The sequence below is a fragment of the Scyliorhinus canicula genome, chromosome 1 (assembly GCF_902713615.1).
Source record: "Scyliorhinus canicula chromosome 1, sScyCan1.1, whole genome shotgun sequence".
NCBI lineage: Eukaryota > Metazoa > Chordata > Chondrichthyes > Carcharhiniformes > Scyliorhinidae > Scyliorhinus > Scyliorhinus canicula.
In genome coordinates, this window is record NC_052146.1 from 60,535,507 (window position 1) to 60,563,258 (window position 27,752).

The 27,752-nt window shown below is 45.6% G+C and overlaps 1 protein-coding gene across 3 annotated transcripts in view; it reads left to right on the top strand.

The window, feature by feature from the left end:
• LOC119962971 (coiled-coil domain-containing protein 60-like) overlaps positions 1 to 27,752 on the top strand; it is a 129,083-nt gene that overhangs the window by 13,784 nt on the left and 87,547 nt on the right. For all 3 annotated transcript variants that reach the window (XM_038791381.1, XM_038791391.1, XM_038791399.1), the window contains one exon: positions 6,535 to 6,614. In XM_038791381.1, coding sequence (XP_038647309.1) covers positions 6,535 to 6,614 — 80 coding nt within the window. The remainder of the gene's footprint in view (positions 1 to 6,534; positions 6,615 to 27,752) is intronic.

Sequence of the window (27,752 nt, forward strand, 5' to 3'; positions counted from 1 at the left end):
AAGCACAGCGTTGGAGTGTAGATACTCATGGGCAGCACGGTAGCATGGTGGTTAGCATAAATGCTTTACAGCTCCAGGGTCCCAGGTTCGATTCCCGGCTGGGTCACTGTCTGTGTGGAGTCTGCACGTCCTCCCCGTGTGTGCGTGGGTTTCCTCCGGGTGCTCCGGTTTCCTCCCACAGTCCAAAGATGTGCGGGTTAGGTGGATTGGCCATGATAAATTGCCCGTAGTGTCCTAAAAAAAAAGTAAAGTTAAGGGGGGGGTTGTTGGGTTGTGGGTTTGGGTAGGGTGATCATTGCTCGGCACAACATCGAGGGCCGAAGGGCCTGTTCTGTGCTGTACTGTTCTATGTTCTATGTTAACTGGCTCTGTTTGAGTTGCAAGGTGGATGGATGAACTCATTCTGAACTATTTGTGGGGGTGTCTATCATTGAGAGTAGCGGGTTTCTTGCAGTAAAGCTTACACCATCTCATGCGTTCTCTCTGAAATCTTCGACAGCCAGATGAACATGTAATGATTTTCTTTCAGTGATCTGCTCTGTAAACCTGGTCTCTTGCAGGGAGACTATGTCAATAGTCAGTCTATGATGCTGATAAACTGTCTTGTGCACATCATCAACCAGTTACAAGTCATCTGTTAATCTCGTGTACGTGGTCCTGATGCTCTGGCTTGCCAATCAAAGAGTTGGCGTCTTCTTTATTTTCATTTGTTTGTCTGGTGTGATCAAATCCTTCCACTCGTTAAGCAGTGATTCTTAAGCTCCATGCCCCCGATGAAACAGATGGACTGTGGCAGGTCAGCACATTACGCATCTGGGGCTGCCCCACTTGAGTTGGACAGTCGCTGATCAGTAGGGCATCTGATCCCTCCCACCATTTGAAGGCTGGAGCACCTGTTCACCAGGCCAATCGATTTGGGCTTATCACTCGTAACTGATGTCTGTTAATGTTTTGAAGTGAAATTGGAATGCTGTCTCCAGGTTTAAACCTGGGCAACATTCATGAAGATATTGGGTTGCCCAAATATCAGTGCCCACCTATCCATGTCCGTGGTTGAGTCCAAAGGAATGTGAAGCAGTATGCTTGGTGCTTTGTTTGGAACTGGCTTTGTTACAGGAATTCCTGGAAGGATGACATAATTTAGACATCAGTCTTCCTTTGGGTTCCACTGCAGAATTTGTGGTGAGGCAAGAGTGATTGTCCTTCTCGTCAAGGCAGCATTTAATCAAGAAGTCTTACTAAACGTCAAGTGAATGGGAATCTGGTAAAAGCATATTATTGCTTTGAGGTATACTGAGCACAAAGAAAGATGGTTGTGGCTGTTGGAGGCTAATCATCTTAGCCACAGAATAGCACCGCAGGGGTTCCTCAGGTCCAACATCTTCTTCAGCTGCTCATTGGGTACCTTCCCTCCTGCATGAAGTCACCATAAGGTGATTTTTCTGATGATTGCACAATATTCAACTCAATTTGCAATTCCTCCAATATTGAAGCAATTTGTGCCTATATACGGCAAGGCCTGGTCAACTCTTATAACATCCACGAGACCCAAAACTGGGACGACTGGATTGATCTCTGCATGGGGCTCGTGGAGTACGAGCTCCCCTGCTGAGGGGCAGTGGCCCAAAAGCGGACTTGTTAATTCCCCGAGATAGAAGCCGGCATCTCAGGATGGTCCCGGCTGTGACTTGGACTACAACTTTGTTATTGTATTTACCAGCTTGAGTAGGAAATAAATATTTTTTGACTGTTCTTTTTGGGACTCCTCGTTGACTGCAATATTGGCGATGAGGACAAACGGAACTACAGACGGCACTGCTGGCCATTCAGACTACAGCGGCTTCTCAACGCAAAGGAGTAAGGTTTGCACTGTTTCAAAAATGCTACTCTTTGCTGACTCAACACATCTGATGCGAGTATGGAAGACTGGGCTCAGAACGTAGAGTGTAAGCGCCATTTCTTCAGAGCAAAGGCATTAATGACAAAGACCACCAGAATGTAAATTTTTGACCGCCTTTGGGACCCCCACTTTCAGCATCATATAGAGCTGAACATACCCTGTGGCCTCAGGCTCCAAGACATTTGAGGAATAAGTGGCGCTCATGACAAATCACTACGACTCCAAGCTGGCGATCATTGTCCAACGATCCCAATTTATCACAAGTCGATAGAAACACGGGGGAGTCTGTTATGGAGTTTTTAGCATGGCTATGCAAACTAGCGGAACACTGCGACTACAAGCCATTCCCTAATTGAGATGCTACGAGACTGCCTTGTATGTGGTGTAAACAATATGGTGACCCAGCAGAAATTGTTGGCTAAACCGTTGCTGGACTTAAAAAAGACTATCAAGTTCTCCCCTTTATGGGAGAGCGCAGAGGAAGGAGTTCCAGGCGATTTTCAGGGGTGGAGGTGAATAGCATAGGATGCAAATTCCTCTCCCCCCCCCCCCATTTACACAAGCAGCGCATCCAAGGAGTGTGACCTCTGGGACATGCCCTTGCCCGAATATTGTCGACAGGCCTATTGGCTGAAGGCTACTGCACCCAGGTGAGACACCTCTCGAGAATCAATGGAGGAATGTCCACAGAAGTGTAGCACCTATGGCTGAAGAAACCAGCAGGGACCAGCCCGCAAGTGGCCGAGGGAGGAAACTGCTTAGAGCAGTCCGACAAGGGGGAGTACATGCAATTGAATTGCATTGCTGCCCCGCGGTTTGTCCCCATCAAAATCGCTGTCCAGGTGAATGGTCACCCGCTAGAAATGGAGCTGGACACTGGGGCTGCAGTCTGAGTGATAGGACGCCAGGTGTTTGAAAATACCAGGACAGACCCCAGCAGTTGAACTTGCGGGACACTGAGGCGATGTGGGCACAACAATAACCCCACGTTGTTTATGGACAGCAATCCGTCAGGCTGCCATCGATAATAGTGTGGGGCCCGGGTTTTCTGGCCCATGATTGGCTACAGAGGCTCAGTTTGGACTGCAACGAATCTTTAGGATGGACACTGGGGGGTTATTCAAAGTCCTGGCGAAGTACCCAAAAATTATGGAGAAGATCCTCCCAAGGACCCGTGAGTGGCGGTCTACTTCAGTGACATCCTGGTCACTGGAGCCACTGAAAAGGAGTACCTGAGCAACCTGAAAGAAGTCCTCTGACGGTTCTCCAAGACAATCATCCACCTTGAGAGGTAAATGCATTTTCTACAACAAAGAGGTCATATACCTACAGCATTGTGTCAATCGAGATGGCCTGCACCCAGTAAAGGAGAAGGTGCAAGCAATCAAACAAGTCCCCACACCAGAGAACGCAACTGAATTGCGGTCATCCTTAGGACTCGCAAGTTTATCCCTGGAGACCATGCTCGCACCACTGCACGTGCTGCTGAAGAAACATCAAGAATGGGCGTGGAGAACTCCACAAGAAGAAGCCTTCGCCAGCGTAAAGCAGCAGCTGTCGTCAGAGTTGTTGACCCATTACAACCCCTCAAAGCCCCTTTTGGTCACTTGCCATGTCTCCATAGGGAAACAGTGCAGTGTTTTCCTACTGCATGGATGACAAACAGGAGAGATCGATAGCCTATGCTTCACAGAGTTTGGTCGAGGCGGAGTGCAACTATACCTAGATTGAGAAAGAAGGGCTGGCTGTCGTCTTTGTGGAGAAGACATTTCACCAGTATATGTATAGTTGTCGATTCGCCATTGTAACAGACTACAAGCCATTGCTCAGATTGTTTAAAGACCAGGCAATTCCGCCAATAGCATCTGCCCAGATACAGCGCTGGGCCCTATCGCTAGTGTTGTCTGAGTTCATATTTGAGCATCATCCAGGCACACAGATCACAAATACAGTTGCTCTAAACCAGCTCATGTTGCTGACATGCCCCCAGTCTCCACAATAACTTTATAGATATCTTGCCAGTCACCGCCGCTCAGATGCGCAACTGGACAGTATTGGCAAAGCCATGCCATGTCGTCTTACACGGGAGTCAGCAAGGGAAATTGACCAAGGAGCTATGAGCTTTTGAGACCAAGCAGCAAGAGCTCAGTGTGGAGGACAGCATCCTCCTGTGGGCAGCTCACATTGTGATCCAAAGCCAGGGCAGGCAGACCATACTTGAAGACCTGCACAATGAACATCTAGGGGTGTCATAGATGAAAGTTCTGTGGTGGCCAGGCCTGGATGGTGAGATCAGGCCACTGACCCAGCAATGCACCACATGGCAGGAGCATCAGAAGTTACCGCTAGCCACACCGTTCCACCCATGTGAATGGGCAGACAGGTCTTTGGTGCATCTGCATGTGGACTTTGCTGGACCTTTCCAAGGCTCAATGTTCTTGTTTTAGTGGATGCCCATTCCAAATGGCTAGACATCCATTGAATGTCGTCCACCACTTCAAAAACCACTGTTGAGAAGCTATAACTTTCTTTCAGCACCCATGGCATCCCATAGGAACTAGTCACTGACAACTGTACCTCATTCACCAGTGAAGAGTTCAAACCCTTCATGCAGATAAACTGGGTGAAGCACATCTGAATGGCCCCATACCACCCTTTCCTCAAATAGTCTGGCTGAGCGAACAGTGCAGACTTTCCGAAAGAGTATGGAGAAACAGGCCACAGGATCCGTGGTGACGAGGCTGGCGCGTTTCTTGTTCAGCTACTGGACCACACTACATGCCACAACTGGTGAGGCACCGGCACTGTTGATGGGCTGAAGGCTCAGAATCCCCAATATTTGCGAGGAGGTTGAACATTATCCAGCTTCTGCATTTCAAAGCATTGTTCCAGCTCTGTGTGCTTTTGTATATAAGTGAAGGAATTTGGGAATATTAATATATGGTAAATGTGGTAAGTGGCTGAATTCATTATAAGTGCCTTGTTAGAGGCAGTATTGAATTGATAATAAATATAATTTATTGCTTATACGGGCTAGAACCCAAGGGATCCCTCTGAAGAGGTCTGCAATTCATCCTCTGACTTTTGCCTTGTGTATTGTTACAGTGGCACGGGTTTGCTACAAGATAGTAATGTATAAAGGAATTGTTAATAACGCCTCTGGTGACAAGAGGGCAGATACAACACATATTCACAATGTGTACAAATGTAAGTTGTTGCAAGAGTGAAACGGTGGGAGGGTTGTTGTTTTTCTGTGAAGTATGTCCTTGATTGAAATTTTGGTCAGGATTCTGAAGTTGCTTAATTTTTCAGCGTGAGGTTGATTGCTAACTTTTTCAGTACGTTTCTGTGTGAATGTAGATAAACCCTTAATATAATTACCTCCGCAAAGAATTTATTTATTTTATAAACTGAGGGCAAATTCTATTTCTATTTCCCATTCATTAATACTTTCGGAAGATAACTCTATCCTTTTGTTGCCCGAGCCATTTAGTCTCACATTCTGGGAATTCCAACAACCCCAGATAATGATGACAAATGTGACAACACTTCTGTGCAAGTAACACTTAATTTAAAAAAGTCAGTTTTTCATGGGTTGAGTAAGGTGAGGAATGTTAACAGTAGCATCCTTGTTCTCTGAAGCATGGCATTGATCCTAAAAGTCCACCTAAATAGACAGCTAATGCCTTTGTTTAATATCTAATCCCAAGGACAGTCATACAAACAATGCAGCACTCCCTCATAACTGCCCTGGTTGCTAGTTTAGATCATGGTAGAAACTGGGACATCACTCCAGGAATCCTCCTGTGCTTTGTACTGAGTTACCCCACTCCTTCTGAAACAAGAATGATGATACTGCACTTGCACTGTTTCTCCCTAAACTCAGGAGAGCTGCAAGTCCGAAGGTTGGTCCAGGATTACTGCTCCTAATTGTTTTTCAGTGACCCTTGCTGAAAATGGAAGTGTGTGTGAGTGACTCATAAGGATAGGATCAGTGAAGAGGGAATAGTTGGAAATTCAAGAGTCAATAACAGATTCAAGCATTAATATTTCAGTGATTAGTTTCACCGGCCTAGTTAGGTCCAGTCACTGAGGTGTACTTTCGAGACATGCACTCTACTAACTTGATGTAAGATGTGAGTTTATATCGCATGAGACAGGCAATTTATTCTTCGTCACTGGTATAAATAATTTAATTATGTCATCTGGCCATTCTAGATTCTAATTCTAGATATTAAAAAACTCAGATGCTTTGACTACTTTTGAATGATTTATCACAAATATAATTCAAATTTCAAGAACTCACTACAATTGCAAAATTATGAAAATACATTTCAGAAGAGAGAACCCTTGTGTGCATCTTCAATTTTGAAAGTAAATTGATCATATCAAAGTGGTTCACGTAATAGGGCGCAGTGACTATCATATAGACAAACATGATAGTGATTCTGAACCAACAGTATCCTGCAGACAGCAATGACTTAAGTGGTTTGTCAACTTGGTCTTTTTAGGTGTTTTGTCCAAAACGTCTTAACACAGATAAAACTCTGTTAAAATTTATCGTTGTTTTCCATTCGTGGCAAGCTTACTGTCTCGGCTGCAGGGATTTATCGGAATGTGTTCTGATCCTGCAGATGTTCGCTGCAAAGCTGCTGCATCTGAAGTACAAGGAGAAAGACCTGAAGACTATACGTAAGGATCTGTCTCATACCAGGTAACAGTACATGATGAAGCTAAGAGCCAGCTTCCACTCTGTCTCAGTGAGTAGTTGAGCCATTAAGTCCACGCAGGATGATTCCAAGTTTCAGTCAGTTCATCTCGAGCCAGGACTGTGATTTATTGCTTCAATTAGTCCCTGTGCCACCTGGGTTGGGTTGGAGTTGGGCTGGGCTGGGTAAGTGGGCAGCATCCCTGCGAACCAGCAACCCTATCTAAAAGTCCATTTGTGTTAATGCTGATGAGAACCAGGGCTACAACAAGGACTCAGCCTTCAGGGAGGGAGGGAGTGATACACAATTTAAATTAGGGCCGTATAGGCACAGCTAAAATTATTCCCACTGACTCTTTTAAACTCCAATTTCTATTATACAAATTTAGTAAATACTTTCTCTACCTGCTTCCTCATCTACATCATTATTTTAGGTTGATGGTACTAGAAAAATGTGCTGTTCAGTTTTGACGACAGTAAAATAGACTCTTGAGGTTTTTGTAGGGTGAAAGGAGTTGCTAAATGGCTGCAGTGATGAGACTAGTCTGTTTTGAATGCCTGGATTTAGCCCAAATGATTTGCTCCTGTTGGTTCATAAGCATAATTTGAACTTGCCTGGAGATACTAAACCAGAAACTTGCAGGTCCAGCTCTTAAGTGCTGATTAGAAACTATTTTCATGGCTGCTACTGTATATGTTAACTCCTTGTATCCGATCTGGCAGGCAGCGCTTTCTAGGATGGCTCAGGGACTGAGGGAAAAGTTGCAGAGGTACTCCGATGTAGCACTTTCGGTACTGGTCGAGAGTGTCCAGAGGAGGAGGAGGGATGTCACCTCTGCTTCCTGACCACCCTCCCCCACCCCTGTCCCTCTTCTACAGCAGCTGGTGCTGTGCTGCCTGAGCTCATTATCCTCTTCCCGTTCCTCACACTGCAGCATGATGGCAATGACAATTACTCTCTTGTTCTCTCTCTCTCTCTCACCAGGTAACTCTTTATAAGATGGAGTAGCATTGCACTTACTTTTTATTTTTAGCTCAGGTCTTTAAGAGAATTTCCATATTAAGTGTTGCTCGAGTGTGTGGGCGAAGTCTTTGACGAGGTATTCCAGGGAGCCTTCTGATGTGTTCAGAGGACTTCTTTGCAGCATTGAACATGAAATGGTGAAATCAACAACGCTGCCAGGTTTACTCCCAAGCAGCCAGTTGCAGTTTGGAGAAAACATTAGCCATCTAAATGCCATGCAGCCTCTTCAATGCAAGCATTTTAAGCAACCATCAGTTGTGTAATGACCCTCTGAATATCCATTCCCGTTGCTTGAATTCCTTTACCAAAATTGAGCCTTGTGCTAAACAAGAGCTATGCTGATGCTTTAGCTGCAGCCCCAATCTGGGTCACCTTGGAGGATCTTTAGCATGTAAAAATGCTGCCTCTTAATTCCTTCTACTTAAATTCCTATTTGTATTCTGAGATTTCAAACAAGAATGAAAAAGGCACATTCCGCACCTGCCCAAATGGGCGAGTGGCTAATTGCACAATGTGGGACGATGGTACAGGCCATGAAGATACCAGTCTTAATCCACGTGTATGTGTGTGTTAGATGATCTCCATCGGGCAGTGACACCGTTTGAACTGTTGGCCTCCATGTTGCCCAGCCTGAGGAAAGCAGAATCAAATAACAGGGGTTCCTCGTCTTAATTGTAGTCCAGTGCTGGTGTGGGCATTGGGTGAGGGCACGATTGGGCCAAGGACACCTGTGGTATCTCAGCGATGGAATAGCCTGCTAACATTCACTGTTGTGGAGATGGCACAAGAAAAATAGCAGCTTGGTCAAATTGCTGGAGGGCAAACCTGCACTCTCAGAAGAGCAGAGGGTTAAAAATGGGGGCAGGAGATGGAAATTGTGGTTGTACTGGCTCTAGAAATGAACAATGGGTGATAGCTGATTGATGAACACAGATGGACTATCTTTGCTTCAGCCTCTTTGGATTCTCTTTTAATTAACTGCACACATTGTGAACCATAATATATGTTAATTAGGATACTGCTCTCAGGTATAGTTTTATTAAGAATAATTACTGAACCTTTAAAACAAGATTGAATAGATCAGGAATTCATGAGCACTTAATAAATGGAGGAAGGATTTAATATATCTGGAAATTAGAAGCGAGAATACTATTAATTAAGATTAAGGAATTTAACACATTTGATGCCAAAATTTCAATAGGAGCTAGATCAAGAGTTGAGTTATGAATAATTGAGTAAATAAGAGCTCTCTGATTTGCTAGGGGCTGGACTTTAACTTGCTCCCCTCAGTGAAGACCTTTGTAATACAATGAGAAAAGGAGGAAAAGTGGCAACAACTTTTGTTTTGCATAATTCTTGTCTGAAGTGTATCAAGTGAATGGTGGGTTTATTCGTGAGACTGATGGAAATGTTTTTCATTCAGAAATTGAGTGAATCTTCACCAACAATAAGGAAGGCGGTAACATCTGAGAAGATGGAAAATTATTTTTTGCTAAGCTACATACCTGTAAATACCTGCAAGGTTGGAGGTTAGCAGAGAAATTGAGGCAAATTGGAAATCAGTGGTCAGATGACACTAATTTGTATTTTTATAGATTGTGGAAGCAAGGGAAAAATGAGAGAGATGAGAAATGTCATGCTTTTGAGTTCCAGGGAAAGACGCAAAGACTGGAATTTACTCTTGACTTCCAAGACTGTGAAAACGCAAAGGCTAGAGGGGAAAATGTAGAACGGTTTATTTGGAGGAACAAAAAATGGAATTTCATTAAGCATGGACCGTAGTATATCAGCAAGCATGGAGGACAAAGATGGTCTGTCAGATCACAAGATGATTACAGATGATGAAGACAATTTCCTCTACCTTTCTTAATTCATCCAGAAACACCGAAAGATTCCAGCTGGTTTTTAAATGACTCCAAGATCTTCATCTCCTGCACTCTGTCTGGGAGCCCCTTCAATGTGTTGATCTGTCTGTCTGTTTGTCTGAAGGAGAACTTCCTGTTATAAACTCGAAGTTTGCCTTTTACCATCTTGAATCTGTGACATCTTGGCTTACTCTTGCAATTTATTTGAAAATAGTTTTTCTGGATGTAGTTTTTACACACTATTTCTTGTGATTAATTATGGGTGCGAGATATTACCTCACAAGCCCACAGCTTTTCCTTTATAATTCAGACCTTCCATTCTGCAAATCAGCCTCCTGGCTTTTTTTGCTGTATTGTGCCAAATGTTTGAATGTTTTCCTTTTTTCTCAGTGAATGGAGCTGGACAGAGGTCTGATCTGACCATGGCACTCTATAGTACAATCAAGCCTTCTTCTACATAGGTACATAGAGATAGGAGCAGGAGGAGGCCCTTTGGCCCTTCGAGCTTGCTCTGCCATTCCTCACCATCATGGCTGATCATCCAACTCAATAGCCTATCCTGCTTTCTCCCCAAAGCCTTTGATCCCATTCTCCCCAAGTGCTATATCCAGCCGCCTCTTGAATATATTCAAAGTTTTAGCATCAACTACATCCTGTGGTAATGATTCCACAGGCTCACCACTCTTGTGTGAAGAAATGTCTCCTTACCACTGTCCAAAATGGTTTACCCGGATTCCTCAGACTGTGACCCCTGGTTCTAAACACACTCTTCCCTGCATCTACCCTGTCTAGTCCTGTTAGCATTTTAGAATTTTATAATCTCTATGAGATACCCCCCCTCATTCTTCTGAACTCTAGCGAGAACAATCCCAAACTAGTCAATCTCCTCATTTGACAGTCCCGCCATCCCTGGAATCAATCTGGTAAACCTTCGCTGCACTCCCTCGAGAGCAAGAACATCCTTCCTCAGAGAAGGAGACTCAAAACCTCTTGCAATGAAGGCCAACATAGCATTAGCCTTCTTTACTGCCTGCTGTACCTGCATGCTTACCTTCAGCAAATTGTGCACAAGGACACCCAGGTCCCACTGCACACTCCTCTCTCCCAATTTACAACCATTCAGGTAGTAATCTGCCTTCCTGTTTTTGCTTCCAACATGGATAACCTCACACTTATCCAAATTATACTGCATCTGCCATTGGTTTACCCACTCGCCCAACCTGTCCAGAACCTGCTGCAGGATCCCTGCATCCTTGTCACAATTCACCCTACCACAGAATTTGGTATCATCTGCAAACTTTGAGATGTTACATTTTGTTCCCTCATCCAAATAATTAATATATATTGTGAATAGCTGGGGTTCCAGCACCGATCCCTGTGGTACCCCACTGCCTACCAATTTGAAAAGGCAAATCTTTATTTCCTCTCTGCCAACCAGTTTTCTATCCACCTCAATACATTCCCCCCAATCCCATGTGCTTTAATTATGCGGGACTTTGTCAAATGCCTTCTGCCTGGCATTCCACAATTCTAATTCTGTAGTGCAATATTTTATTAACTTTGATTGCTGTTTTGCACTGGTTGAATATACTGATCATCAGTAATAACTAAATAGCGCCTGTAACATAAGAAAACATCCCAAGCCACTTCACAAGCCTACTCCCCATTACCCCTGTTAACCTGCACACCTCTGGACACTAAAGGTGTGGCCAATCCACCTAACCTGCACATGTTTGGACTGTGGGAGGAAACCGCAGCACCCGGAGGAAACTCACGCAGATACTGAGATAAAGGGCAAACTTGACACAGAAAGGACGGAATTGAACGGGTTTCTGATCTTAAGTGCTAGCCACTGCGTAACACTAATATTTACACGGGAATATTAGGGCAGATGACCAAACTCTTGGTCAATGAGATAGATTTTATGATGTGTTTGTAAGGAGGAAAGACAGTTAGACAGCGAGGGTTGGGGAGGGAGTTCCAATGGTAAGAGCCTTGGCAGCTGAAAACATAGCCACCAATGGTGGGCCAATTAAATCAAAGGTGTTCAAGAGGCCAGAATTAGAGGAGCACAGATATTGGGCAGAATTTTCCCATATTTTCCAGAGTGTCAGGCTCTGACTGAAACTGAGTGTAGCTCTCTAGCTGCACAGCAGAGTTTTTGGACCAGATTTCAAGCCTCTCTGTAAAAATTGAGTCTGCGTGATTTATGCTGTCACTGTGACAGGACGATGTTACAAAAATGGGTGGTATACCTACACCGAGCAGATCCCACATGGTGAGCAACAAAGACCGTGACCACACACACCCACATGTGCGTGTGCCGTTTCTTAAAGCACTTCTTGAGGCTTCAAATGCCAACTGAGATGCTGACATCTATGGTACTTTTTACAGAAAGTGAAACAAATGATTTGAACACCCACATTGGAAACTGAAATATAAACAAACTTCTTTTTATATTAAATTAAAAGCCTTGCAATTATTATCAGAAAGGATTAATGTGACATCATGGCTGGGATTCTCCGCTACCCGGCGGGGCACCTTTAGGGGCCAAGCCCTCACATTGAGGGGCTAGGCCCGCGCCAGAGTGGTTCTCACTCCGCCGGCTGGCGTAAACAGCCTTTGACGCCACGCGAGCTGAAAGGACTTCGCCGGCCGGCGTAGGTCCGCGCATGCGCCGGAGCGTCAGCGGCTGCTGATGTCATACCGGCACATGTGCAGGGGAGGGGTCACTTACGCCTCCGCCATGGTGAAGACCATGGCGAAGGCGGAAGAAAAAGAGTGCCCCCGCGGCACAGGCCCGCCGGCCGATCGGTGGGCCCCGATCGCGGGCCAGGCCATCGTGGAAGCATCCCGCGGGGTCAGATCGCCCTGCGCACCCCCCGGACCCTGGAGCCCGCCCGTGCTGCCAATCCCGCCGGTCAGGTGGTTTAATCCACGCCGGCGGGAGAGGTCTGTCAGCGGCGGGACTTCGGCCCATCGCAGGCCGGAGAATCACCCCGGGGGGCCCGTCGACCGGCGTGATTCCCGCCCCCGCCGAATCTCAGAGGGCGGAGAATTTGGGACACGGCGGGGGCGGAATTGGCGCCGGCCCAGGGTGATTCTCCGACCCCCGGGGGGGGGGGGGGTCAGAGAATTCCGCCCCATATTTGTATAAAACCAGCCAGAGAGGCTCTTCTGCAGTAGTCATATCTGTACACTGTTTCAAATGCCAATTATCCTCATTACCTAGGTTAAGAGGAGGTGATTTGTCACTGAGCTAGTAATCCAGAGACTCTGGGTAATGCTCTGGGGACCCAGGTTCAAATCCCACCATGACAGATGGTAGAACAAAATCTGGAATTGAAAGTCTAATGAAACTGCAGAGGGCAGCAGAGCAGAGCTACTGATCATCTGTTCTGGGGAAATTTGCATACGTGCAGTGCGGTCAGCCTAATTTGAAGGTGTACCTGCGAAGGAGACCCGAGGAGTTTGAGTGAAGGAAAGCATCCAGCAGAGCAGAGCTACTGATCATCTGTTCTGGGGAAAATTGCATACGTGCAGTGCGGCCAGCCTAATTTGAAGGTGTACCTGCGAAGGAGACCCGAGGAGTTTGTGTGAAGGCAAGCATCCAGCAGAGGGCAGCAGAGCAGAGCTACTGATCAGCTGTCCTGGGGAAAATTGCATACGTGCAGTGCGGTCAGCCTAATTTGAAGGTGGTTTGTGGAGGGGCTGTTGTCAAGTGACAGTTAAACCCGAAACACTTTGTCAGTGTTTCCCACCCTACCTCCTCCTCTAACCAAAAAAAACCCCACGGTCGTTGTGAAGCGGGAGAAGGGGCCTGTCCTCAAGGTGAGTGAGTGCCTTTAAATTTGCTTACCTTTCAGCGGGAGCAGGGTTTGAGGTAATATCAGGTAAGCTCTTCCTTTCTTTTTCTTGTTTTTTGTTTTAAATCTAGAGGTGATGTCAGGGAAGGCAGTACAATGCTCCTCCTGCAGAATGTTTGAGGTGAGGGACGCCGTCAGTGTCCCTGCTGATTTCATCTGTGGGAAGTGCACCCAACTCCAGCTCCTCAAAAACCGTGTTAGGGACCTGGAGCTTGAGCTGGATGAACTTCGGATCATTCGGGAGGCAGAGGGGGTCATAGATAGAAGCTTCAGGGAGGTAGTTACGCCAAAGAATAAAGATAGATGGGTGACGGTGAGAGGGGCTGGGGGTAAGCAGTCAGTACAGGGATCCCCTGTGGTCGTTCCCCTTAGTAACAAGTATACCGTTTTGGATACTTGTGGGGGGGACGACTTACCAGGGGTAAGCCATGGGGTACGGGCCTCTGGCACGGAGTCTGTCCCTGTTGCTCAGAAGGGAAGGGGGGAAAGGAGTAGAACATTAGTAATTGGGGACTCAATAGTCAGGGGCACAGATAGGAGATATTGTGGGAGCGAGAGAGACTCACGTTTGGTATGTTGCCTCCCAGGTGCAAGGGTACGTGATGTCTCGGATCGTGTTTTCCGGGTCCTAAAGGGGGAGGGGGAGCAACCCCAAGTCGTAGTCCACATTGGCACTAACGACATAGGTAGGAAAAGGGACAAGGATGTCAGGCAGGCCTTTAGGGAGCTAGGATGGAAGCTCAGAGCGAGAACAAACAGAGTTGTTATCTCTGGGTTGTTGCCCGTGCCACGTGATAGTGAGACGAGGAATAGGGAGAGAGAGCAATTAAACACGTGGCTACAGGGATGGTGCAGGCGGGAGGGATTCAGATTTCTGGATAACTGGGGCTCTTTCTGGGGAAGGTGGGACTTCTATAGACAGGTTGGGCTACATCTGAACCTGAGGGGCACCAATATCCTGGGGGGGAGATTTGTTAGTGCTCTTTGGGGTGGTTTAAACTAATTCAGCAGGGTCATGGGAACCTGGATTGTAGTTTTGGGGTAGGGGAGATTGAGAGTATAGAGGTCAGGAGCACAGATTTGACTTCGCAGGAGGTTGCCAGTGTTCAGGTAGATGGTTTGAAATGTGTCTACTTCAATGCCAGGAGTATACGAAATAAGGTAGGGGAACTGGCAGCATGGGTTTGTACCTGGGACTTCGATGTTGTGGCCATTTCAGAGACATGGATAGAGCAGGGACAGGAATGGTTGTTGCAGGTTCCGGGGTTTAGGTGTTTTAGTAAGCTCAGAGAAGGGGGCAAAAGAGGGGGAGGTGTGGCGCTGCTAGTCAAGGACAGTATTACGGTGGCGGAAAGGATGCTAGATGGGGACTCTTCTTCCGAGGTAGTATGGGCTGAGGTTAGAAACAGGAACGGAGAGGTCACCCTGTTGGGAGTTTTCTATAGGCCACCTAATAGTTCTGTGGATGTAGAGGAAAGGATGGCGAAGATGATTCTGGAAAAGAGCGAAAGTAACAGGGTAGTTGTTATGGGAGACTTTAACTTTCCAAATATTGACTGGAAAAGATATAGTTCGAGTACATTAGATGGGTCGTTCTTTGTACAATGTGTGCAGGAGGGTTTCCTGACACAATATGTTGACAGGCCAACAAGAGGCGAGGCCACATTGGATTTGGTTTTGGGTAATGAACCAGGCCAGGTGTTAGATCTGGAGGTAGGTGAGCACTTTGGAGACAGTGACCACAATTCGGTGACCTTTACGTTAGTGATGGAAAGGGATAAGTATACCCCGCAGGGCAAGAGTTATAGCTGGGGGAAGGGCAATTATGATGCCATTAGACATGACTTAGGATGTGTAGGTTGGAGAAGTAGGCTGCAAGGGTTGAGCAGCTGGATATGTGGAGCTTGTTCAAGGAACAGCTATTGCGTGTTCTTGATAAGTACGTACCAGTCAGGCAGGGAGGAAGGGGTAGAGCGAGGGAACCGTGGTTTACCAAAGAAGTGGAATCTCTTGTTAAGAGGAAGAAGGAGGCCTATGTGAAGATGAGGCGTGAAGTTTCAGTTGGGGCGCTTGATAGTTACAAGGAAGCGAGGAAGGATCTAAAGAGAGAGCTAAGACGAGCAAGGAGGGGACATGAGACGTCTTTGGCAGGTAGGATCAAGGAAAACCCAAAAGCTTTCTATAGGTATGTCAGGAATAAAAGAATGACTAGGGTAAGAGTAGGGCCAGTCAAGGACAGTGGTGGGAAGTTGTGTGTAGAGGCTGAGGAGATAAGCGAGATACTAAATGAATACTTTTTGTCAGTATTCACTCAGGAAAAAGATAATGTTGTGGAGGAGAATGCTGAGACCCAGGCTATTAGAATAGATGGCATTGAGGTGCGTAGGGAAGAAGTGTTGGCAATTCTGGACAAGGTGAAAATAGATAAGTCCCCGGGGCCTGATGGGATTTATCCTAGGATTCTCTGGGAAGCCAGGGAAGAGATTGCTGAGCCTTTGGCTTTGATTTTTATGTCATCATTGGCTACAGAAATAGTGCCAGAGGACTGGAGGATAGCAAATGTGGTCCCTTTGTTCAAGAAGGGGAGTAGAGATAACCCCGGTAACTATAGGCCGGTGAGCCTCACGTCTGTTGTGGGTAAATTCTTGGAGAGGATTATAAGAGATACGATTTATAATCATCTAGATAGGAATAATATGATTAGGGATAGTCAGCATGGTTTTGTGAAGGGTAGGTCATGCCTCACAAACCTAATCGAGTTCTTTGAGAAGGTGACTGAACAGGTAGACGAGGGTAGAGCAGTTGATGTGTATATGGATTTCAGTAAAGCGTTTGATAAGGTTCCCCACGGTCGGCTATTGCAGAAAATACGGAGGCTGGGGATTGAGGGTGATTTAGAGATGTGGATCAGAAATTGGCTAGTTGAAAGAAGACAGAGGGTGGTGGTTGATGGCAAATGTTCAGAATGGAGTTCAGTTACGAGTGGCGTACCACAAGGATCTGTTCTGGGGCCGTTGCTGTTTGTCATTTTTATAAATAACCTAGAGGAGGGCACAGAAGGTTGGGTGAGTAAATTTGCAGACGACACTAAAGTCGGTGGAGTTGTAGACAGTGTGGAAGGATGTTGCAGGTTACAGAGGGACATAGATAAGCTGCAGAGCTGGGCTGAGAGGTGGCAAATGGAGTTTAATGTAGAGAAGTGTGAGGTGATTCACTTTGGAAAGAATAACAGGAATGCGGAATATTTGGCTAATGGTAAAATTCTTGGTAGTGTGGATGAGCAGAGGGATCTCGGTGTCCATGTACATAGATCCCTGAAAGGTGCCACCCAGGTTGATAGGGTTGTGAAGAAGGCCTATGGTGTGTTGGCCTTTATTGGTAGAGGGATTGAGTTCCAGAGCCATGAGGTCATGTTGCAGCTGTACAAAACTCTGGGCCGGCCGCATTTGGAGTATTGCATACAGTTCTGGTCGCCTCATTATAGGAAGGACGTGGAAGCTTTGGAACGGGTGCAGAGGAGATTTACCAGGATGTTGCCTGGTATGGAGGGAAAATCTTATGAGGAAAGGCTGATGGACTTGAGGTTGTTTTCATTAGAGAGAAGAAGGTTAAGAGATGACTTAATAGAGGCATACAAAATGATCAGAGGGTTAGATAGGGTGGACAGTGTGAGCCTTCTCCCGCGGATGGAGGTGGCTAGCACGAGGGGACATAGCCTTAAATTGAGGGGTAATAGATATAGGACGGAGGTCAGAGGTAGGTTTTTTACGCAAAGAGTGGTGAGGCCGTGGAATGCCCTACCTGCTACAGTAGTGAACTCGCCAACATTGAGGGCATTTAAAAGTTTATTGGATAAGCATTTGGATGATAATGGCATAGTGTAGGTTAGATGGCCTTTAGTTTCTGACTTCCCATATCGGTGCAACATCGTGGGCCAAAGGGCCTGTACTGCGCTGTATCGTTCTATGTTCTATGTTCTATGTTAAAAACCCATCTTGTTCATTAATGCCATCCTCCAGGTGTGACTCCAGATCCACAGCAGTCTGGTTGACTGTGAAATGCCCTCTTAAAAGCCACACTGTTCAACGGCAATTAGGGATGGGCAATAGAGGGGCTGGGCTAAATCGCTGTCTTTTAAAGCAGACCAAGGCAGGCCAGCAACACGGTTCAATTCCCGTACCAGCCTCCCCGAACAGGCGCTGGAATGTGGCGACTAGGGGCTTTTCACAGTAACTTCATTTGAAGCCTACTCGTGACAATAAACGATTTTCATTTTTCATTTCAATATATGCAGGCCTAGCCAGCTACGCTCACATCTGTAAAAATTAATTTGAAAATAGAAGTAACTTTCTTGGGTATTTTAAACAGCGATATTACCGTATTGAAGGGTAAGTTTTCATAAGTTTGAAGATTTCTAATTGATTGCTGTCTGCACAAACTTCAACACTTCCTAATGGAGAGGGATGGTTTAGCTCAGTGGGCGAGACAGCTAGTTTGTGATGCAGAACAAGGCCAGCAGCGCAGGTTCAATTCCCCTACCAGCTTACCCGAACAGGCACCAGAATGTGGCGACTAGGGGCTTTTCACAGTAACTTCATACTTGTGACAATAAAAGGTTATTATTGTTATTATTATATACACCCGGTGGGGAGAGGGGAAGAGAAGGAGGCGGACCTCTTCATGAACCTGCTCCTGGGCCTGGCCAAACTTGCCATAAATAGATCCAGGCAGCGGGCGACCGAGGGCATCATCCAATCCGACTGTCTGACCCTCTGCTGCGGCTAAATTCCTGGCCCGGTGTTCCTGGAAATGCAGCATGCAGTAGCCACAGGTCGCATCGAGGCCCTCCATGCTCGGTGGGTGTCACAGGGTCTGGAGTGCTTTCTCGACCCTTTTAATCACATTTTGGTTTGATGCTTTAAATTTCATTTGTTCTTTGTTTTTGTTTACGGCAATCTCCCTTTAAGGGGTTGCCCCTTTTAATTTGTCCCTCAAGGTTGTTCACTTTAGTTTATTTAGTTTATTTTAGTTGGAGAAGCATTGAATCAATGAACGCAGCTTCCGGATTTCTGCGCTAACTGCGCATGTACGGACTCCAGAGGTGGCTGCTACTTTCAGAGGAGTAATGATGGTGAATGCCTATAGTTCCACCTTCGTGACTGCCACAGAATCTGGGCCATTTGGGGACCAGCTTTCTCTTCCATCTCGGAGTGTGAGCAGTCTTCCCAGCCACAAGAACCGGATTCATCCCACGGATAGATGTCATTGATCTTTACCGAAGTAGCTGAGAAGAAAAAAAACAATGATTTGCTGCAATATTAAATTGAAAAGAGCTTACTGTAGTCCAGCATTCCGCTCTCTGTAATTAATTCAAAACAAAGCCACCAGGTGGGGCTGTCACCAGCACTTCGCACTTCGCAAAGGGATGAACCTCAAACTTAGGGTGAATGCGCAGTACATACCGAGATGAACTGTGCAGCACTGTTCAAATATTCACCTCACTGTCATGCCACCCATCCTATTTATAACTCCTTAAATTTACACCACCGTTGGTGCATTCATTAGCAGCAACTCAAGATTTCTGTGCACTAATTCTTATCAAGGAAGTCAGAGCATTGAAAATCATAGAATTCCTACAGTGCAGAAGGAGGCCATTTGGCCCATCGAGTCTACACCAACCCTCTGAACGAGGCAGGACAGTACGGGGCAATTTAGCATGACCAATCCACCTAACCTGCACATTTTTAGACTGCGAAGAAACAGGAGCACCCGGAGGTAACCCATGCAGACAAGGGGAGAATGTACAGACTCCACACAGATAGTCACCCGAGTCTGGAATTAAAAATTTCAGCACATGAAGCTATGACAAAAGAAAATATTCAGCTTTTCTTCGGGATGGCACCCAGTTTCAGCCAGTCACATTACTCCTCCTCCTTGAGCAGACACCCATGTGACAGCCCAAATTGTTGACTTAGAAAAGCAATGAGGACGGTTGACTGAAGTGCTTGTTTAGTCCTAATTGCTCCCGTGTGACTCGGTGTTTAATTAGCAGTTAGCAGAGGTCCTGTGGGACTGGCACATCTGCTCCCCTAGATCCAAAGTGTGCAATAAACACTTTTATTTTCACACCTTGGGTGTTCTTCACATTCTTTAGATGTGAGAAGTGGGCTGTTACTTGTGTATTTGTTCAACTGCCTGCATAGGCCACTGCCTGTGACCCAACTCAGACGGGTATTTTAAAGACATGTCATATTATATCCCCTGGAGCAAGGTAAATGGTTCCTGTTCCGTCATATGACCGGGTTCCTTCTCTTTCCAGAGATGCACAGGTTAGGGGGATTGACCATGCTAAATTGCCCCTTAGTGTCGAAATGGGGTTGCGTAGATGGGGCAGCGAATTGGTCGTGGGTGGGGTGCTGTTTCCGAATGTTGGTGCAGACTCGATGGGCCGAATGGCTGCCTCCTCCATTGTAGGAATTCTAATTCTATGGTTTCAATGGATTTCAATCTGTTTCTAAATACAAGGGGGTTGAGTGAATTTTGGAATGTGACCATATATTTGTCTACCTATTCCAGGCAGACAAATGCTAAAACTGTGTTGGTTTCTCTCCCATGCTTTGCCCACTCTTTTCTTGAAGGTAATAATAATTAATAATCTTTATTGTCACAGGTAGGATTTTAACACTGTAATGAAGTTAATGTGAAGAGCACCTTGTCGCCACATTCCAACGCCTGTTCGGGTACACAGAGAGAGAATTTAGAATGTCCAAATTACCTACCACACGTCTTTCAGGACTTGTGGGAGGAAACCGGAGCACCCGGAGGAAACCCACGCAGACACTGGGAGAACGTGCAGACTCCACACAGACAGTGACCCAAGCCGGAATCGAACCTGGGACAGCGCCAGGGATCCGGGTTCAATTCCGGTCTTGGGTGACTGTCTTATGGAGTTTGCACTTTCTCCCCGTTGTGGTGGTTAGAAGATGTAGAACCTCCAACCAGCAGGTGGCGGTGGTACAGACACACTATGCGGTCGCTCGACTAAGCTCATGTGACCTGTGACTCCGATACTAACGGAGACACATCCAGCCATCTTCAGAAGAAGATTGAAAGGTTAATAAGACATACATATGAAAGGTCAGTGCTAGGTGCAGATTCCAGAGGAGTAATAAGCAGACTCCATGATAACGTGCTTTGTATCAGATTGCTCTTACCACACGAGACTCAATAAAAGATTCTGGTTTGGACAAGTCGAAGTGTTTGGTGAGTTCCTTTGTGAAGTACAAAGGACCAAATAATAATAATAATCTTTATTGTCACAATATGCTTACATTATCACCGCAATGAAGTTACTGTGAAAAGCCCCTAGTCGCCACACTCGGGCGCCTGTTTGAGTACACTGAGGGAGAATTCAGAATGTCTTTCGGGACTTGTGGGAGGAAACCGGAGCACCTGGCAGAAATCCACACAGACACGGGGAGAACGTGCAGACTCCACTCAGACAGTGACCCAAGCCGGGAATCAAACCTTGGACCCTGGTGCTAACCACTGTGCTACCATGCTGCCTGTAACCCAACACCTGTGTCTGTGTGGGTTTCCACTGGGTGCTCTGGTTTTCTCCCACAGTGCTGGTTAGGTGGATTGGCCATGCTAAATTGGCCCTTTGCATCCAAGAATGTGTAGGTTAAATGGGGCTTCGGAGATAGGACTGGGGAGTGAACCTAAGTCGGGTGCTCTTTCAGACGGTCAGTGGAGACCCGATGGGCCAAATGGCCTGTACTATAGGAATTCTATGGCTCCATTCTATGATTCTATGATCATGATTCTCTCCCACACTTACCACCAGCAGTTGACGTGTTCAGAAGGATTTTGCAGGTTGCTGCTCAACCTGTTTGACCACATTTTGAACACGCCTTCCTTGGCCATCAAGTCCTGGGGTGGGACTTGAACCCAGAGTTTCTGGCTTAGAGGCAGGAATGCTAGCCACTGCACCACAAGACCTCCTCCCTCAAAAGGAATGCTTTAATCAAATATTTGTGAAAGTCATCTGCGCTTCTCAATATGGTAAGTGTAATGAATTCAGAAAGTGCAGGTATACCCAACTGTGCATGTCCAGTTAGTCAGAAATACTTGGGGGACTAGTTTGTATTTTGATTTTTATATTAATGTTTGCAAAATGATCTTCTGGTTGCTGGTGGAAAAGTGCTTCGTTCCCTCTTGGTGCTTTGTTGGTTTAAAATAAACTGGGTATATTTATGTTCACTTTCGAATTTGGGCTCCTTTAGACAGGCACGTTCTCCTTTCTGTCTGCCGCCAGAGAAACGGTAGGCTGTGGTTTTATACAGAGACACACAAATTACAAACACAATGGACTGGCTCCTCACCAGTCCATTAGGGAAATCTGAATCTTTTATGGAGTCATTAAGGCACAGAAGGAACCCAGGAACCCATTAACTCTGTAGGACAACCTTGTACGATCCCAATCAAAAAACTATCCCCATAGCCCTCCAAGTTTATTTCCATCAAATGCCAATCCTTTTGGTAAACTGAAGAGATCTTCACTCTGGCGGTGAAAGATTGCTAGCACAGTTTGTTACGTCATTGGTGTGGTGAGGATTATCCAATCCCATTTTAGGATAACACTTTTTAAATAGAATATAATATTCAGGCCCCTTGTCCCATTCGGGTACACTTGACAGTAGAGCCACAACACATACAAATATCGAATGGAAAATGAGTACAGACCATTACATTGGTGTGCAATAGGTAGGATTGGGCACTTCCCAAATTATGCCAGAAAATCTTCCCTGGTTAAGGGTAGAAACCTTTGGAATGTCACGCTGTTCCAAGTCACTTGTTGACCCATTAGGCTGGAGGAAGTAACAAGAGGAATTTCTCCATGAGCTCAGCATCAATCTTGGCTGCTTCCATCACTCGACTAAATGATCAGTTTTAAGAATATTGCTGAACCGAAGCCTCATGGGTAATCTGCTAGCGTGCTGCATTGATGCAGTAGCAAATTGCACTGATGCGTGTTGGGGTGGGGAGATGGAGGGGATGGGGTGGAGTTTCAACCCCACCCCCCAAAAAAAGCACAGGTGGTTTTGGATCAGGAGGGATGCAGCTCACAAAACCTGCTCCAGTCAGGATAAGGACTTTATTTCTTCTGGCATTGTGTGATCCTTCTGGAATTGTGCTAAATTAAGGTAGACAGAAGGAGGCACTATAGATGAAGGTTAGTTTATCTACACTGAAAGAAAATCAATTTAATTTATGTAGCACCTTTCAGGATCTCGGCACATCCCAAAGCAGTTTTCAACCAACAGCAATTAAACAACTGTTTTATTTATGCTGATTGAGGAATACATATCGGCTTTTGAGAACTCCAACTGTGCTTCTTCATATAGTGCCATGGGATCTTTAATGTCTGCCTGAGTGAGAAGACATGCTCTCCGTTTACTACCTCCTCAGAAAGATGGCACCACTGACAGTACAGCACTCCTTCAGGACTGCACTGGAGTATCAGCCCAGATTTTGCATTCCCAATCTTCCATTTTGGAGGCAAGAGTACTACCAATGAGCTAAGTCTGGCACTGCTCTCACATTGGCTGCATTGGTGAAGCAGTCATGGTGGAAGGATGGTTCATGTGTAATAACGTGGGCGAGATTGAAAATGGCAAATACGCTGACTAACAAAATTATAATAGATTTTAACAGAGGTTGCTGAATAATTTGAACCGACAAGAGGATACAATTTTCTGTAGCAGGATCAGTTATTCGGATGGGAGGAAACCTTCATGTCACTGACTATGACAGCATGATGGCACAGTGGTTAGCACTGCTGCCTCACAGCGCCAGGGGCCTGGGTTCGATTCAGACCTTGGGCCACTGCCTGTGCGGAGTCTGCACGTTCTCCCCGTGTCTGCGTGGTATTCCTCCGGGTGCTCTAGTTTCCTCCCACAGTCCAAAATGCACAGTTTAGGTGGATTGACCATGCTAAATTTCCCCTTAGTGTGCAAAGGTTAGATGGGATGATGGGACAGTGGGCCGAGGCACGGTACTCTTTCAGAGGGTCGATGCGGACTCGATGGGCCGAATGGCCTCCTCCTGCACTGAAGGGATTACATGATTCTGTGACTTCAAAGTAATGCAAGAATTAAAATTACTGAATCATGATCAGATTTACCTAGTCAAAGGGCAGCACGGTGGCGCAGTGGTTGGCATTGCTGCCTCACGGCGCCGAGGTCCCAGGTTCGATCCCGGCTCTGGGTCACTGTCCGTGTGGAGTTTGCACATTCTCCCCGTGTTTGCGTGGGTTTCGCCCCCACAACCCAAAGATGTGCAGGGTAGGTGGATTGGCCATGCTAAATTGCCCCTTAATTGAAAAAAAAATGAATTGGGTACTCTAAATTTATTTTTTTAAAAGATTTACCTAGTCATGAGTGGATGAAAGTAGGCCAATTTACAAATTTTGTTCCTGCAGTGTTAATTTATGCTCACAATCAAGTTAATAATCAATGCCATTAGTTGCCTGGAAACCACCATTTGTCATCCCTTTGCTTTAGCGAGAAGAGGCTTTTCTTGTAATTTACTTCTGTGCTAACTCACCACCTCTTTACAAAACAGACAAAAGGTTAAAGCATACAGGAAGAACACCCAGCAGTTACATACTAAATTCTGGCAAAAGTTGATCGTTATTAAATATATAGTTGCAAACTTTGATGCTGTGATACAGGACTGGGATTGGACATATTGAGCAGCCTGGCTCCAACAGCTGTGAGAGTAATTGGCGAGAGATTGAAATGAATCACCAGAATCACATCCTAGTCAATCAGAATGGGAGAGGTATAAGAAAGCTGAATCTCTTGAGTAGTGATGGAATAGGACATCTGCAAGTACCTGGGCTCTCTGCACTATCTACACCAGGGGTGGGCAAACTACGGCCCGCGGGCCGCATGCGGCCCGCCAAAGGTATTTCTGCGGCCCACCAAGTCATTTAAAAAAAAAAAAAAAAATTTTTTTAATTTTTAAAAAAATGTTTTTGTTTTTTTTTTAAATTTTTTTTTAAGGTTAATGGGGGGGGGGGGCTGTTGGGTTACTTACTGGTATAGGGTGGATACGTTGACTTGAGTAGGGAGATCATTGCTCGGCACAACATCGAGGGCCGAAGGGCCTGTTCTGTGCTGTACTGTTCTATGTTCTATATGGGGCGCCCAGAATCATAACCGGGTGAAGTAATTATTTTACTTAATATACTATGCGGCCCTTTGTGAATTTCTGAATGTGGCCCTTGCACGGAAAAGTTTGCCCACCCCTGATCTACACTGAGTGCTGGAAATACGCTGCAAGCTGATCATAATTGGAAGGATTGAAGGCAACTGAAGGGAAGGTTTATGTTTCAAATGCAACTGCTTTGGATGACTCATTGCCAGATATTGATTAGACCATAAGGTGTAGGAGCAGAAGTAGGCCATTCGGCCCATTGAGTCTGTTCTGCCATTCAATGAGTTCATGGCTGCTCTGATATAATCCTCAAATCCGCTTTCCCATCTTATCCCTGTAACCCTTGATTTCCTCACTGATTAAATATCTGTCTATCTCAGCTTTGAATACATTTTACGCGCCAGCCTCTACCACCCTCTGCGGTGAAGAATTCCACAGATTCACAACCCTCTGAGCGAAGAAATCCCCCCTCATCTCTGTCTTAAATGGCCGATCCCTTACTCTGAGATTATGCTCTCCGGTCCTAGACTCTCCTACAAGTGGAAACATCCTCTCCATCTACACTGTCAAGCCCCTGAAAATCTCATTTATCTCAATAAGGTCTCCACTCATTCTTCTAAACTCCATTGAGAACTTGCCCAACCTACTCAATCGGTCCGCAAAAGAAAATCTCCACACCTGCGATCAATCTAGTGAATCTTCTTCGGACTGCCTCCAATTCCTTAGACAAGAGGACTTGTGGTGAATTTCCAGCTTTTATTTCTAATTTCCAGCACTGATTTTTTTCTTTAATGAATGACTAAAATGTCTCATGCTGTTGTTCACAATAAACTAGAGGATACACAGTTTTATAAATAAAAAGCATTACACCATACAACTCATAATCGAGTATGGCGCTTTTTAAGTCTTAAATTGTAATCTGCCTAAACCGTCAAGGCCACAAGGTATAAATGTTGACAGGTGCATCTGGAGGTCATTAAGAAGCTAATGACCATCAGTCCTTTCACTTTTTATTGAATGTGATGCTTGAGGTTTGATTGGCATGGCTTCACATTTCAAAAAGTTTTTTATGGATTGTGGGCTTCGCTGGCAGTTATTATTCATCCCTAATTGAGAAGGTGGTGGAGAGCTGCCTTTTTGAACCGCTGCGGTCCATGTGGTGTGGGTACACCCAGTGTGCTGTTAGGGTGGGAGTTCCAGGATTTCGACCAAGTGACAGTGAAGGAACAACGATTAATAATAATAATCATCTTTATTGTCACAAGTAGGCTTATATTAACACTGCAATGAAGTTACTGTGAAAATCCCCTAGTTGCCACCTTCCGGCGCCTGTTCGGGTACATTAAGGGAGAATTCAGAATGTCCAAATTACCTAACAGCATGTCTTTCGGGACTTGTGGGAGGAAACCGGAGTACCCGGAGGAAAATCACGTAGACACGGGGAGAACGTGCAGACTCCGAACAGACTGTGACCCAGGCCAGGAATCGAACCTGGGACCCTGGCGCTGTGAAGCCATCATCCTAATCCCTATGCCACTGCGCTTATATTTCCAAGTCAGGGTGGTGAGTGACTTGGAGGGGAACTTCCAGGTTGTGGTTTTCCCCATGGAACTGCTGCCCTTGTCCTTCTAGATGATAGAGGTCCTAGGTTTAGAAGGTGCTGCTTAAGGAGCCTTGGTGAGTTCCCATAGAGTATCTTGTAGATCGTCCACATTGCTGCTATTGTGCGTCAGTAGTGGAGAGAGTGAATGTTTATGGAAGGGGTGCCAATCAGGCAGGCTGCTTTTTCCTAGATGGTGTTGACTTGCTTTTGGAGCTGCCTCCATCCAGGCAGGTGGGGAGTACACTATCACACTCCTGACTTGTGTCTTGTACGTAGTGGACAGGCTTTGGGGGGTTCAGGAGGTGAGTTACACATTGAAGGATTCCTAGCTCCTGACCTGCCCTTTTAGCCACACTATTTATATGTCTAGTCCAGTTTGGTTACTGGTTAATGGTTACCCTCAGGATGTTGATAGTGGGGGATTCATTGATGGTAATGTAATTGAATGTGAAAGGACGATGGTTTAGTTTTATTTTATTGAATATGGTGATTGCCCGGCCCTTCTGTGGCGCAAATATTGCTTGCCACTTGTCATCCCAAGCCTGGATAATAATAATAATCATCATTTATTGTCACAAGTAGGCTTCAAAGAAGTTACTGTGAAAAGCCCCTAGTCCCATATTTCGGTGCCTGTTCGGGGAGGCCGGTACAGGAATTGAACCCGTGCTACTGTCTTTGTTCGGCATTACAAGCTAGCTGTTTAGCCCACTGTGCTAAACCAGCCCCTGGATATTGTCCAGGTCTTCCTTCATTTGCACATGGACGGCTTCAGTGTCTGAGGAGTTGCTAATGGTGTTGAACCTTGTACAAACAATAATCATCCCCACATCTGACCGTATGTTGGAAGGAAGTTCATTGATAAAGCAGCTGAAGATGGTTGGGTCTAGGACACTACCCTGAGGAACCCCTGCAATGATGTCCTGGAACTGAGATGACTGACATCCAACCAGCACAACAATCTTCCTTTTTTTATCTGTCTCGTTATTTTCCCGTAATCTGATTATTTCTCTCTGTCTTTGAACCCACTTACTTAATGTTACTTCAGAGGTTTCTAATTGTGAAATAATCTTTGCAATCAAAAACTTCATTTAGTATTACTTTTGTTGTTAATACCACTATTTTTATTGGAGATTAAAATCTCTCCTGAGGAATTCATCATATGCTTTAATCACTTGCTTCAAAAATGAGGAAAAATATCTAGTTTCAACTCTTGTCAGAGTTAATAAGTACTGAATAATAAATGTGCATCAATTTGAATAATTTCTTTATACTGAGGTAGTTTTGGAACATAACAATTAATATTGGTGCATAGTTCTAAATTAATGATTCTAAATTTGAACAGACAGTTTTGGCTCCTCAGAAGTAAATACAAGAAATCGAAGTGAAGTGTTTCCCGTTTCGGGATTCAGAATGACATTAGCCTTTAGACGGAGCCAGAAGTTTAACATTTTCAAAATGTGTGACCTGCCCGATTCTGGTTTTATTGGGGGCAGAGGTAGGCGGGGTAGATGGGTGACCAGCCAATCAGTGCTCAGCATGCAGGTCAGTTCATCGCCACTTTTA